Source organism: Triticum aestivum, chromosome 5B (assembly GCF_018294505.1).
Source record: "Triticum aestivum cultivar Chinese Spring chromosome 5B, IWGSC CS RefSeq v2.1, whole genome shotgun sequence".
Classification (NCBI taxonomy): Eukaryota; Viridiplantae; Streptophyta; class Magnoliopsida; order Poales; family Poaceae; genus Triticum; species Triticum aestivum.
The window spans coordinates 269,100,165-269,114,813 of NC_057807.1; the positions used below are offsets into that span (position 1 = coordinate 269,100,165).

At 43.2% G+C, this 14,649-nt stretch overlaps 1 protein-coding gene across 1 annotated transcript; it reads left to right on the forward strand.

Moving 5' to 3' along the window:
• Positions 1 to 277: 277 nt before the first annotated feature.
• LOC123111311 (homoserine dehydrogenase) lies at positions 278 to 7,368 on the forward strand. Its single transcript, XM_044532076.1, has 12 exons — positions 278 to 540; positions 618 to 768; positions 3,319 to 3,396; positions 3,613 to 3,728; positions 3,835 to 3,888; positions 4,172 to 4,259; positions 4,348 to 4,440; positions 5,067 to 5,107; positions 5,812 to 5,865; positions 6,378 to 6,541; positions 6,746 to 6,815; positions 7,020 to 7,368. Exons 1-12 carry the CDS (start codon positions 286 to 288, stop codon positions 7,152 to 7,154), a joined length of 1,299 nt encoding a protein of 432 aa, XP_044388011.1. The 5' UTR covers positions 278 to 285; the 3' UTR covers positions 7,155 to 7,368.
• The last annotated feature ends 7,281 nt before the right edge of the window (positions 7,369 to 14,649 follow it).

Consider the following 14,649-nt stretch of genomic DNA (forward strand, 5'->3'; position numbering starts at 1 on the left):
GGATTTCGTGGGTTTAGCTGTGTTGTATCCGCTGTTCAAGCATCCTTTGTCCCTTTTTTTTGCGGACTAAGCATCCTTGTCCCTCTGCTCCAGGCATCACATCCACACGTCCGTGTCATGTGTTATACCTCTTTGTGTTTATTTTATTTTCTTCTACCAATGAAAATATATGCATCCTTTTTATTTTCTTCTACCAATGAAAATATATGCATCCTTTGCGTATTCACGAGAAAAAACAACATAATTTTTCAGGAGAATCACAACATATGTCAGTGGCCACAGTACATGACTGGGCCATGCCGCGGTAGGTACAGCCCAAACGGCCGAACCCCCAACGGAGCAGCTAAAAACTCTGCTGCCGGCGCTAGGAACACTCCAGCAACTCCTCTCTGGACGAGACGAATCGAAGCCGATCCGAGTTTCCAAATGCCGCAGGCGCAGGCTATGTCGGTCCTGCCGGTGGTGCTCCTCGGCTGCGGCGGCGTCGGCCGCCACCTCCTCCGCCACATCGTCTCCTGCAGGCCTCTCCACGCCAACCAGGTCAGGTTCATCCACCCGCCGCTTTCCCCCTCCCCGATTCGGCGGCGCTCATGCGTGCTGCCTGCTTCTGATTATAGGGCGTCTCCATCCGGGTGGTGGGCGTTGCCGACAGCTCCTCGCTGCTCGTCGCAGACGACGTCCGCGCCAGCGGCCTCGATGACGCGCTCCTCAACGACCTCTGCTCCGCCAAGTCCGCCGGCTCGCCTCTGTCCTCGCTGCTCGCTCGCGGTATGTTTAGTTTCATCGCATCCGTATCGATCCTTATGTTGCAGTGTAAGACAATAAGTTTTGGGGGAACCAGCACAACCCTCTAGGGGTGGCTTATCTCATTATATATAATGGATGTGTTACAATACGTACAATATACGTACATAAGTACAGAAGCTATACATAGTCTAACACCCTCCCTCAATCTTAGCCACTTTCTAAAGAACTGAGAAGGGTAAGATTGCGCCTACAAGCCTCAAACTGTGGCAGAGGTAAAGGCTTAGTGAAGATGTCTGCAAGTTGATCCTTAGATGAGATAAACTTGATCTGGAGTTGCTTCTGTGATACACGTTCCCGTACAAAGTGATAGTCTGGAAGCTCATGACGACGCAAAATATGACGGACAATAGGTGTGGCCGGGTGACCAAGACGAGCATGTCACTGTGACGGAGAGACCCGAACTCCACTGAAAACACGGGCGACGCCAGGATGCTCCAGACGGTAGAGGCCCTGGCACAACGCCCACTAAGAAGAATGTCCCTCGTGCCCCGATCCTTAATAAAAAGATCAAAAGGGTGAAATTCACAAAGCACATTATTATCACGTGTGAGTTTAGGAACTGAAAGAAGATTACGGGTCACAGATGGAACTCGAAGAACATTGCGAAGCTGAAGACTCCTATTGGCATGTCTAGTGAGAAGAGATGCTTGACCAATATGAGAGATGTGCATACCTGCTCCATTGGCGGTGTGGATCTTGTCGGAGCCATGATAGGGTTCACGAGTGTGAAGCTTCCCCATCTCGCTGGTCAGATGCTCTGTCGCCCCAGAGTCCATGTACCAGTGTGGATCGATGGAGTAGGACTGAGTGTGTCCCTGTTGCTTCTGCGGCGCGGGACGATCAGCCATGGCGACCTGACGGGCATTGTTGCGTGTATCTTTGCCGTCATTGCCAAGACCAAGGAAGCTTCGCTGGAAGCGCTTATGACACTTGGAGGCCCAGTGCCCATCACGGCCACAAAGCTGGCACACACGTGGACCACCAGCCCCCGGTAAGGTCGCAGTAGGTGGGGGGGGCCGAGGCGGGCGACGGTGGCAGCCCCAAGGGAGACCGGGGTGATGAAGAAGAGCGGCCACCCTTGGTGGCGGCGTTGGCCGAGAGGGAGCCAGTGCCCCTGGAGCGGCGTGTCTCGACCCGTTGCTCAGTGAGAAGGAGCCGAGAGAAAACCTCGTGTGCCAGCATGGGTGTCGAGTTGCCCCGCTCGTTGATGATCTCGACTAAGGCATCATACTCCTCATCAAGACCATTGACAATAAACGAGTTGAACTCGGAGTCGGTGAGGGGCTGTCCAATGGAGGCCAATGTGTCGGCGAGGCCCTTGACCTTGTTGAACTCAGTGGCAGTGGAGTCAAGCTTCTGACACTCTCCAAGCTGACAACGGAGTGCAGAGACACGAGCCTGGGACTGCGCTGCAAAGGTTCGCTCAAGGATGGTCCAGGCCTCATGAGACGTCTTCGCGAAGACAACAAGTCCGGCAACTGCCGGCGAGAGCGACCCCTGGATGGAGGAGAGGTTCGCCTGGTCCTGCCCCGTCCAGACGCGATGGGCCGGATTGTAGACCGGACCGTGCACGCTGTCTACCAGTGCGGGTGGGCAGGGAAGCGATCCGTCGACGTAGCCTAGCAGGTAGTGACTCCCCAAGAGCGGGAGAACCTGCGCACGCCAGAAGATGTAGTTGTCGGCGGAGAGCTTGATGGTGATGAGATGACCGAAGTGAAACGGCGGCGGCGAAGACGATCCCATCGAGGGGGCTGCCTGGGGTGCAAACACCATGGAGGCAGCCGGAGGCACCGAAGCCGATGCGGGAGGAGGCGGGACCGCAGCCAGAGCGGACGCCGCAAAGCTCGCGGCCGGGTCGGACGCCGCAAGGCCCGCGGCCGGGGCGGACGCCGCCAACCCCGCCAGCGGGGCGGTGTGATCCGCTTGCGGCAGGAGCGGCGGGACGACGCCCGCGGAGTCCGCAGCGGACGGCGGCGCCGCGGTGTGGACCACGAGGTCGCGCCCAAGCGAGGGCGCCGGCGGCGTGGAGTAGACGGAGCCGATGCTCCTGGTCCCGATCGGAGCCGGAACGGCGACGGCATCGAGCGGGAGGTTGAGCAGAGCCGCAAGAGAGGCCGGGAGGAACCCCGCAGCAGTGGAACCGGTGGTGGCGGCGCTCGACATGGCGGCGGTGAAGGCGGCGGTGGCTGCGGCGGCGGTGCGGGTATTAGGGTTTGGAAGCGGAAGCGATCGTAACCTTGCGTGATACCATGTAAGACAATAAGTTTTGGGGGAACCAGCACAACCCTCTAGGGGTGGCTTATCTCATTATATATAATGGATGTGTTACAATACATACAATATACGTACATAAGTACAGAAGCTATACATAGTCTAACATGCAGCGCAAGTGTGTACGACATTCTTCAGAGCACTATGTAAAGATACGGCATTAATCGGAATTTAATCTACTTTTCTTCCCGTACATGCAATGGAATTTGATGTATGACTGGATTGGTTGTGGAAATCTAGGGCACTGTCAGGTGTTCAACAAGCCGGAGGCAATGGGGAAAGTCATCGATGCAGCTACCATGCTTGGAAGAACAACCGGTTTGTTGATTCTGCACTCTGTTGCTCATATATCACAGGCAACACACCAACCCATTTTCCCTCGCACACCATATATTATGCTTGCCATGTTATTTGTTTCAATCAATAGAAAACATAAAATGAAGATCCCAGCTTTGCTCTGTGTGATGATTTTGGTGATACTTCCTGTTATCTATCTTCTTTACTGCTTGTGTTACACTTGAACACTTTTTGCAGGTCTGGTGATAGTTGATTGTTCTGCAACTTATGACACTGTTGGTGTGCTGAAGGATGCCGTGAATCATGGATGCTGCGTTGTTTTGGCAAACAAAAAACCTCTTACATGTGCTTATGTAAGGCCATCTCGACTCCTAGTCTTACCAAGTGATGTATAAGATTCACTGGTTTATATTCAGTCAATGAGATAATGCTTTACGTGATTTGCTTGCTTTCGTGCAGGAGGATTTTAAAAAGTTGACATCCCACTTCCGTCAGATAAGATTTGAATCTACCGTATGCACATGTTACTAGTAAATCATTTCTTGATTTCTTGCTCTTTTCATATTGTATATCATCTTTTTGTGACGTATTCTGATAGTTTGTTCATCACGCATGTTCATTCATTATTCTTGTTCATTTTATGTCAAAAATGATAATGTGACTGGACTGTAGGAGTCAAAATGTCAAATCATGTATATTACATTATCTTATTTTGGTCTTTCCACTGTTTATTTGATATCTGATGTTTCAATCTTTACAAAGGATCTCCACCAATCTTTGCAATTCTTACTTCCAGGTTGGAGCAGGTTTGCCTGTAATAGCTTCTGTAACCCGCATTATTGCATCTGGAGATCCAGTTTCCCGAATCGTTGGCAGTCTGAGTGGTACATAATTTTTAGCATGCTTGTTATGATAAGGCAGTGTTGTACAAATAACAATACAATACACTCTTTCCTTAATACACTATTGTAGGTACACTTGGCTATGTGATGAGTGAGCTGGAGGATGGAAAAAAAATTAGTGAAGTTGTGAAAACTGCCAAGGCTCTTGGTTATACAGAACCAGGTCTAAAAGATGTATACTCACCTCATACCTGTCATCATGATATTTATATGTGTCAAGTTATTTACCATTGGTCAGTGAGGAGAAAATTCTGTCAATATAAGTTTATTTCCTGGAAACTATGGTACGGAAGTAAAGGATAGTTGTATCATTGGTTTGGAAGGAGACTGGATAATTTTATTCGGATTGAAGCAATATGTTGCTACATTTATCTGTATTATGCCATATTAATATATATTTTTCTTCTGACAGAACGCTGTTTGATGAGTATATGGAAAATTGGTAAAGCTTAGACTAAAACGATGGAAATATACTGATGTACTCTCATGCTATTTTTCTACTTTCATTAGTAAACTTTAGAAATATAATCTAAAACGTGCACTTATGGTTGTCTTAAGGCGGTTTTCGAGCGTAGCTATAGACCTGACCTACTTTCCTAGAAACACATGAAATCAGAAAAAAAAACAGTTCACTGAATGATTTATATTTTTGTGTCTGTCTTTTCTTTGTGGAAAACATCTGAAAGGTGCATATACTTGGCTTTTAACTAAGGACTAGGATGCATATACTTTGCTTAACTTATGCTTTGCATGGGAAAGTGCATTTACTCTGCTGTTTATTTTTTGTAGATCCACGTGATGATCTAAGTGGGATGGATGTGGCTAGAAAGGTTAGATAGCTCATGTCTCTGCATGCATTGAGTTCGTTAGCTGTGTTCTACTCATGAATATCAACACAATTCACTTTACTTGTGTCTTTGTTTAGCCTTTGACAGATTTTTCTTCTTCTGCTAAGTGAAGTAGTGAACTTCTATGTACTCCCTCCGTTCCATAATGCAGTGCGTATAGATTTTTTAAGAAGTCAAACTTTGACCAAGTTTCTGGAGAAAACTATTTATATCTACAATACCAAATATATAAAATATGGAAGTACATCTTATGATGAATCTAATGATATATGCTTGGCGTTCTAGATGTAAATATTTTTCTCCAGGAACTTGGTCAAAGTTTGTGTGGTTTGACTTTTCAAAAAATCTATATGCACTACATTATGGAACGGAGAGAGTATATTCTAACTGCCGTTGCATGTTACTTTTGATGAGTTTATGTTTTATTGCTAAGATTCGATAAAAAGAATCTTAACCACTACAACCAAAATAACAAAATGCCCATCCAATTCAAACAGGACGGGCCTACTTTATCTACTTATCCTATTTTGAATTTCAATACCTTCACCTTCCGGATAGCCATTTATATTTGTTTTACATTGCATAATATTATGTTTCTCCAGAAAGGGAACTTATGTTCAGGTTTCAGATGTTAACTTTCATTTGATTCATTGTTAATTGGTCAAACAAATTCGGTTTGTATGCAGGCGTTGATCCTAGCTAGGCTTCTCGGGCAGCAGATCAGCATGGAGAATATCAATGTATGCCTATCTTCAATATTGTTCAGCGATTTGAATTATTCTGATGTGCTTGTTTTTGTACAAACATGGTTTTTTGTGCACGGGGTGCTCTTTTTTTGTTGTTATAGCTTACCGATATGCATACTCCCTTACTCTTAGTCTGACTGTTGACAAACAATCACGTAGGTTCTAGACGAGTCAATTATTTTCCAAATCACTCTACTTGGCGATAACTTGGTTCGTAGTTTTCATATGCTGGCACTTGGTTTTTTATTCATAGGACTTCTCTTGTCCACTAGGGAGTAGATTAGATAACATGCTACAGCTGGGAAAACTACCCTACAATGCCTGTTAGCTATTATTAGATTGGTCCAATAGTCGTTTTTTAACCTAAAAAATCATTGCTTGTTTGAGTTCCTATTTTTGACAGAAAGCTACATCATATATACTGCCCTACATTCTAGTGAGGAAGTTTGTGTAACTGAATAGGTACTCTAAACTATTAGATGAGCTAATTTTGTAATTCTTTTCAGGTTGAGAGTTTATATCCGAGTGAGTTAGGACCTGAGGTTATGTCCACAACGGATTTCCTTGAGAGTGGGTTGGCAAAACTTGATGAGACGATTGAAGAAAGGGTCAAGGCAGCATCTTTGAGGGGAAATGTTCTGCGCTATGTTTGTGTCATTGGAAGCACAGGGTATGTGTCCTGCCCAATTTGATGGGCACTGTGCATTGTGCAATGTCCTTTTGCATCATCACTCAGTGCTTTTTCCTGTACATCAAGGCCTCCAATCTGTTCTCTAAAACTACAGCAGAAACAAAAAACCATGATTTCTTCAAATGCTTATTTTGTGCATGCTGGTAGGTTAGTCTTATTGTTCATGATGTCCTCATTTTGTAGGTGTCAAGTGGGCCTTCAAGAGGTCCCAAAAGATTCTGCACTGGGGAGATTGAGGGGAAGTGACAATGTGGTATGTTAATATTTTTCTGTTTCTTGTTTGTTCAATGTCATATGGCACTTCTCTGTCAGCAGCCCAGGGTGTGCTTATTTTCATCTCAAAACAAAAAAGCCAATGGGTCTGAGCAGGGTTTCTTCTTCCTTCCACTGGACGTACCAGTATCTTGTTAACCCTTTTAGACCATTTAACTACAAATGCATCGTTTCTCTTGTTCAGGTGGAGATATACAGCAGATGCTACGAGAGCTCCCCGCTGGTGATCCAGGGTGCAGGAGCCGGGAACGACACCACTGCCGCAGGAGTTCTCGCTGATATAATCGATCTCCAAGATCTTTTCCAGACAAGAGCGTGATTGTCTTGTTTAGCACCAAGGAGTTTGATGCGTTGTATGATCGACCATAATGTCCATTGAACTGAAATTGGTTCTGGCGTTTGAGGTTGTATGAACATTTTCGGTTGTGTTTGGCTGCTGTTGATTTGACAAATCAGGATGGTGCCTTTGCACTCAGGCTGTCCTTTAAAATTTGGGATATATCCTATGAAAATAGGCAAATTTCTTTGTGAAATCCTATCTAAAATGCTATTAAAACTGTCAATTTCTTTAATGAAGTGCATAAGGGTATATTATACAACATAAAATCAGTATGTAGCATTTATTTTGTACTCCCTCCGTTTCGATTTACTCGTCGTGGTTGAACTAAAACCACGACGAGTAAATCGGAACGGAGGGAGTACTACATAGCTAATATTGTTGTGGCACTTGCGAAAATCCATCTCTGCACTCATTTGCACCCGCGCTGACGAAAAAAATCAAAACAAATACTAAAAAAGTTCAAAAAAAAATTAATTTTTTTGTGCGGTAGACAATTTGATGCGCAAGGTCCGCTTCAATTTTCAAATCATTTAGATATCTGAGGAGCTCAAAAAAGACAAATTGGAGGTCTGTAAAAAATTTATTGTTCATGTACTATTTTGGACCGATTTGTCTTTTTTGCTGAGAGCTGCTCAGATGTCCAAATGACTCGAAATTAGGAGCGGGCCTCACGCATCAAATTTTCTACCGCATAATTTTTTTTTTGGATTTTTTTGAGATTTTCTTTTGAATTTTTTTAAATTTTTTTCTAACCAGGTGCAGATGAGCCTGGGCACAGAAACGCCCTACTCACTTGTGAAAATCCATCTGCACTCTGTTCCTGCACTATGAGAAAAATAACCAAAAAGATGTTGCAATATTTAAGCGCATCCATGCAACATCTTTTTTTAATTTATGCACCCCAAGCCGGCTCGCGCGAACCGCCGCCAGGCTCGCACGAACTGACGTGGCCGCATGCGCCTACCCGAGTAACATGAATGGAACAACTTGGCATGGCGAGCACTCGGGTCGGTCGAACGAAACACGCCGGCACCACACCATGAAGGAAATAGTTAACCACAGAGCAAAAATTATACCGACAGCAGGCCCTACACCATTGACAGCGGAACCAGCCCAGACGGGGCCGGTGGACGCCACCGTGAGCCCTCTCGCATGTGCCAGCGTAGGGTTTTTTGGGCGTCCAACCGTGAGCCCTCTCGCATGTGCGCCGCACGAGAGGGGTAAGCAAGGCCCGCATGTCTGCGTCCGCTAGCCCCATCTGGGCTGGTTCGGTGACTTCGGCCACGATAGCCAGTGCGTGTGGTATGCCCAAAAAGCCCTACGTTAGCACGTGCGAGAGGGCTCACGGTGGCCCGGTCGCGCCCGCGGTCCATTCGTCATTGACCGCCGAGGAAAGCTGCTTACGTGCGCGCCGTCCAGACAGATCGAACGGGACAGAGAGCCCAGGGGAAGCGCCCGCAGCACACCATCACGCAACAGACAACCACAAAAGCTCCCAGCAAGCCGCGCGCGGGCGCGACGCAAGCCAGACTGGTTTAGTCATGACAGGTGGGGCGTACATTGCGCTCACATGCGTCGGCTCGCGCGCCTTCGCCCTCGCAGAGCGAGGACGCCGACAAGTGGTTCTCGCCTCTGCTCTCGTACGTGAGTGGGGGTGTGCGACAGAGCACCGCATGAGGGTGGCCCCGCGCACGCTTGTTGTCCATCCGTCATGGAGCCCCAAGGCGAGTCGCTCGGGTGCGCGCCATCCAGGTGATCGGACAAGAGAGGCCCCCACGACACGCCAGGAGTAATGTGCAACCTACTAATGTCCGGCCCCTCACATAATGTTGTCTCTCAAGGAGCGCCGTATTGAGACAACTCAATCATCCTACTTCTCATCACATACACGCGATAGCTAACGGAAGACACTAAGGTCACATTGTTGGGAAGGGTAGTGGAAAAAAATTGTCCTACGAACACCCACGAACAATATGAAGATGCATATAGGGTTTGGATCAACGATCGTTACCAACTCCGGAGTGCAGCGGAAGTAGACGAGTCAGTGTAGATCGTACTTGTAGTCCCTTGAACTGTTTATGACGATCCCGCGAACCGCCCTTGAATGATCCCTCGAACTGAAGATCGAAAGCACGGCCTCTCTACTTGGTCGCAAACATACGGTCTTCACAATCTAGTAGCCCTTCGCCGTCAGCTAATCGTAGCTGGAGAATTAGAGGGAGGCCATTAGAACCACATTGGGCTTCTAATTATGTGGATTAGAGGATCTAGGCCGAGCTCTAATTGATCAACTAGGATCAACTAGAACTAGAACTAGAGGAACTAGATGAGGCTCCAAAACTTCTGTATACAGAAGTGCTCAATATCTCTAGTATATATATGTTGGAGGGGAGGAGGGGCTGCCAAGAGGAGGGGAAGGACTCCCCTCCCCTTGCCCCGGCCAAAGGGGGGAGGGGAGACCTCCCCCCACCCCATTCGGCCTCCCACTATGGGAAGAGGGGCGCCTCCCCTCTTGGGCCTTGGTGGCCCAATTCTCCCTTCATTACTTGGCCTTTTAAGGCCTGTTGATATTAAATTAATTATAAAAGTTCTCTAACAATTACTAGAGAATATTATATAATTATATCCTTCGGAAACATTTTCCACCTGTATATTATTTATTAGTAATACCCGGTATTGCTCGATAAACTTCGAAACCCTTCCTGTGACCCCGAAACGCTTCCGGTTCCTCTCGGAACTATTTCGAATATTAATGAAACAATTCCACAAATAAATCTCGATAATATCATCCTACTAAAACTCAGCAGATTATCATTACCTTAAGCTTATGACCCCGTAGGTTCGGTAAATCATAGACATGAACGAAATCACTTCGTTCAATGTCTGATAGCGGAACCGTGGACGTCCATATTGATCCCTACGATTATACGAGTGACATTCGAGTGAACCTTTGGTTATTATGTGATGTTACCTTTGCTTCGCGATACTTTACAAAACCCAGGGTGCATCGGTATCCTCCTGAGTCATGCACATGCTCACTATACCGTTGATCCCGTTGCCGATTTTGTTCTTCTTTCTCGCTGAAGTGTACCGGCATCCCTGTGATGTAGCCACCTGTGTTTGTCCATACAAGGATGGATGTCCTTACACCGAGAGGGCCCTAATAATATGTCTCCATCGTCAGACGAGCAAATCCCATTCTTGAGCTATCTAGTCCCTTGTAAAACTTTCGGATAAACCTGTAAGTTGTCGTTATGATCACCTAGTTATCGATGACGTTTGAGTAACCCCAAAGTCCATCGTACGGTAGGAAGTGACTACGATACTCTCATGGTCTAAGTAACTAAAACACATGCTAACACTCCATATTATAACAATTGATTTCAGACGATATTATATCAAAGTATAACAAACAAGATTGGGTCGATTCAATTTGATCATTCTTCTAACATCACACTCGCAATGTTGTTTCAGGACAATCGTTACACTTAACGATATCCTAAGATCCGAAAACATGATCACCAACAACGCTTGAGCCGGTCAGTGAGGCAAGACTAGGAACCTACATTATACTGTTTATCATTTCACACGTGCATATGAGTTCTCCACTGAATTGCATATTCCAATATCACAACAGTTATAGCATGAAACATAAACTCTTAATTATGAAATGAAAATATAATAATAAAATATTATTGCCTCTAGGGCATATTTCCAACAGTCTCCCACTTGCACTAGAGTCAATAATCTAGTTGCATAGTCTATTTTAACACCTTTGGCTTTATCCGGTGTTGCTCATGCTTTGCTCGTGGTAAAGTCTTTGTTATTAGTTTTGATACATTCAAAACATATAATATTTGTGTTAGTCATGTCTCTTTTGTAGGATATTGATTCCTTTTGCTCAAAACAAATGGCACTATTATTCATAATACAATGTCACTGGTTTCATTGCACTAGGGATCACACCAATTATATCAAGATATCTATTGATTAGCTATATCCTGTATAGTATCATTGGTTCAATTATATCAAGATACCTCTTGATTAACTATATTCATAATATAGTGTGATTGATTTTAACACACTTGTGATTACACCAATAATATCAAGACACTTCTTGATCAAATATATTTATAATATATTGTCATTGGTTTTGTCACTCTTGAGTTTACATTGATTATATCAAGACACTTCTTGATTCAGACAACTTTGAAACATCTAATGTTGTATGTATATCTTCGTCATAGAATCCTCAACATTGTTCATGCTAGAAAACTATTCCAAGCAATTATAGCCCATGAAGTTTTTATTTGTGTAACCTTTTACGATGAGCTACTTCATGTCCTCCGTAAAATAATTCTTTGTAATTTATGAGTTACTTAATCATATTAATAATCACCTGGTGATCCAATCCAGGATTACTTTTGGTACCTGTCATAAGACATTTGCCTTTATACATATCATAACATTCATGATGAATTTATTCATCTGTTTATGCTCATCAATTGTCATTGGACATTGATTTCTACTAAGCATCATGTTATGTGACTTTCAGAGAAAACCCTTTCTCCATTTTAAAACTTGTCAATGTATTCAATCCAGCTTAGTGCAATGAGACATCTTGATCTATCTCTATAGATCATTATCTCCAATAATTTGCTTTGCTTTAGACTTCTGTTGGAAACATGTTCTTCAAATTTTGTTTATGCTTAGAAACTTTTATGTTATTTGAAATCTACAATATGTCAATCACATATAAGATTTAGAAATGCTATAGAGTTTCCACTAAACTTCACAAGTTTCTTCATCATTTCAAAAAAGTCAAAACTCTTTAACTAATTTATTGAAATGTTGATTCCAGCTCCTTGATACTTGCTTCAAAACATAAAGACGTTTGAAGCTTGCACACTTATCCAGTATTTTGAGGGTCTACAAAACCTTTATGGTCGTATCATTTATACATCCCTTTCCATTTAGGAAACTAGTTTTGACATCCATTCCATTTACTTTATCTAAGTTCCAAACTTAATTGTCGTATATGATCTTTATACCTTCTAGAGAATCAACTAAGTTTCAAACTTAATTGTATATGAACTCCATTTGGTGTGCATGGCTATAAGCCATTCCTTTTAGTAGGGCGCCACCATCGCATCCTTGTAGTGCGTAGGTTTATCTTCTTCTAAGATGAATACCTCACTGTGAGATTGTTCATGATGTTCAATAACTTTTCTTGGTCTAGGCTTGTTCAATTGCAACCTTTAATGTAGAGTTTCTACATCTGGTGTAGTAACTCATGGCTCAACTATGTAGATAATTTTTGGAACAACTTCCGTTTTGTTAATCCTGCTTACTTTCACTGGAGATTCAATAATTTTATCAAGTTGCACTATCCTCCCACTTACTTCTTTAGCGTGAAAACTCCTTCTTGAAAAAGTGTTCATTCTTTGTGAAAAACACTTTTGTCTTTGAACTTTTGGTAGAAGGAATATCCAATTACGTCTTTGGGATCACCTACAAATTAGCATTTGTCTGGATTGTGTACTCCATAACTCATATGGTGTTGTCTTGCCAGACTATACAACGGTGCTCTGTCTGGTGTATTTGTTGCTGTTTCAAGTGTATATCCCCAAATTTACTAAAAGCAGACCGGTAAGGAATAATTCCCCAATTATCTAATTGTTTTGCTAAACCCATGACTTAGATAATTTTTCTTGATGATTGAAGATCCTTTTATCTTTGTCACAATGATACTTATCTTCATTATGAATTTTATTTGAACCTTTCAGATATTTTGTTTTGAATTTCTTCGAACCTTTCAAATATTTTAGATACATGTCAAGTAAATCATATTTACTTAAATCATTAATGAAGCATAATAATTCACCGCGCCTGGGTAGTCCATCGGATCCCAATACATCACTATGTATTAATTAATTCAAAATCAAAACACTTTAATACTTCATCTATATGAAGATTAATTTTTCTGATACAACCAAGCAGTGCCACATCCAAGTGGTTTTATCAGTCTTCTCAAGACGTTTAGCATTGATGTTATAAATTTCTCCATTCAAGATTTCATGAATAAACCATCAATAATAGAGGTAAATACAAAACATACTTTTATAATAACTGGAACAACCATTGTTTAAAACTTATAAGAATATCTACCGCATAACCCAAAACATATTGTTTTACACAACTCCAGAACAAAATAACTATTATTCGGTCCTAATTAAATCTTGAAGATGAACTAAAGGCATGACTTCAACGGTCTTGAGTAGCGATCCCGTCACCATTCCTGATATGCATCACGGCTTCATTTTTTCTCATCTTGCGAGCTTTCTAGTGAAGGTCTTGGCACTAGAATCTATCGGCCCCAACCTGGACCAAGTTGTCAGTTTCCTGAGATTCTTTCTGTGCCTGGATAAGCTATATATCAAGGTGATGTTCTTTTCCTATTAAATGTTAACCATAAGGGCGTTCAATTTTTGGCACCTTTTCCAAAGTTTACAATGATAATGTACTATGATTTCTGAAGGAATTTCGGATGATTTCAATACATACATGTTTCCCCCCCATATTGGTTGCTTGATTCATATGGTTACAATCCATAAGCATTTCTCCCTTGGATTCATCTGTACAAGTTTTCTTAGGGAATTTTTCATCCACTCCAACCTCTTGTGAAGAAGGCTACATTTTTCTAGATTGTAATCAAATGCCCATGTTAATCATGTCTGATCAAAGATGGCACGCTAGTGCATTTTAGAAATCCCGCAAACCAAATAGGCATGTAGCAGTGTTCAAAACAGTATTTGCTACACCTTTCTTCATGTCAAGTATCTGTTCCTTAGAATGAGATCATGCCACTGTCCGGATACCGGAGGAATACTTTATGTGCTATCAAACATCACTTGATAATTGGGTGATCATAAAGATACTCTATAGGTATCTCCAAAAGTATTTGCTGGGTTGCATGGATCGAGACTGGGATTTGTCACTCAGTGTGACGGAGAGATATCTTTAGGCCCTCTCAGTAATACAACATCACAAGAAGCTTGCAAGAATGTGACTAATGAGTTTAGTCATATGATATTGTATTATGGAACAAGTAAAGAGACTTGCCAGTAACGACATTGAACTAGGTATGGAGATATCGACGATCGAATCTCGGGCAAGTAACATATCGTCGGACAAAGGAAATTGTATACGGGATTAACAGAATCCCCGACATTGTGATTCAACCGATAAAGGTCTTCGTGGAATATGTAGGAATCAATATGGGCATCCAGCCCCCCTAATGGTTATTGGTCGAAGAGATGTCTCAGTCATGTCTACATGATTCCCGAACCCGTAGGGTAGCACGCCTAATATTTAGTAGCGCTAGGGTAATGTTGAGATATTAATGGTGGAAAGTCCAAAAGTAGTCCAGAGTCCCAGATGGAATCCAGGACATCATGAGGAGCTCCTGAATGGT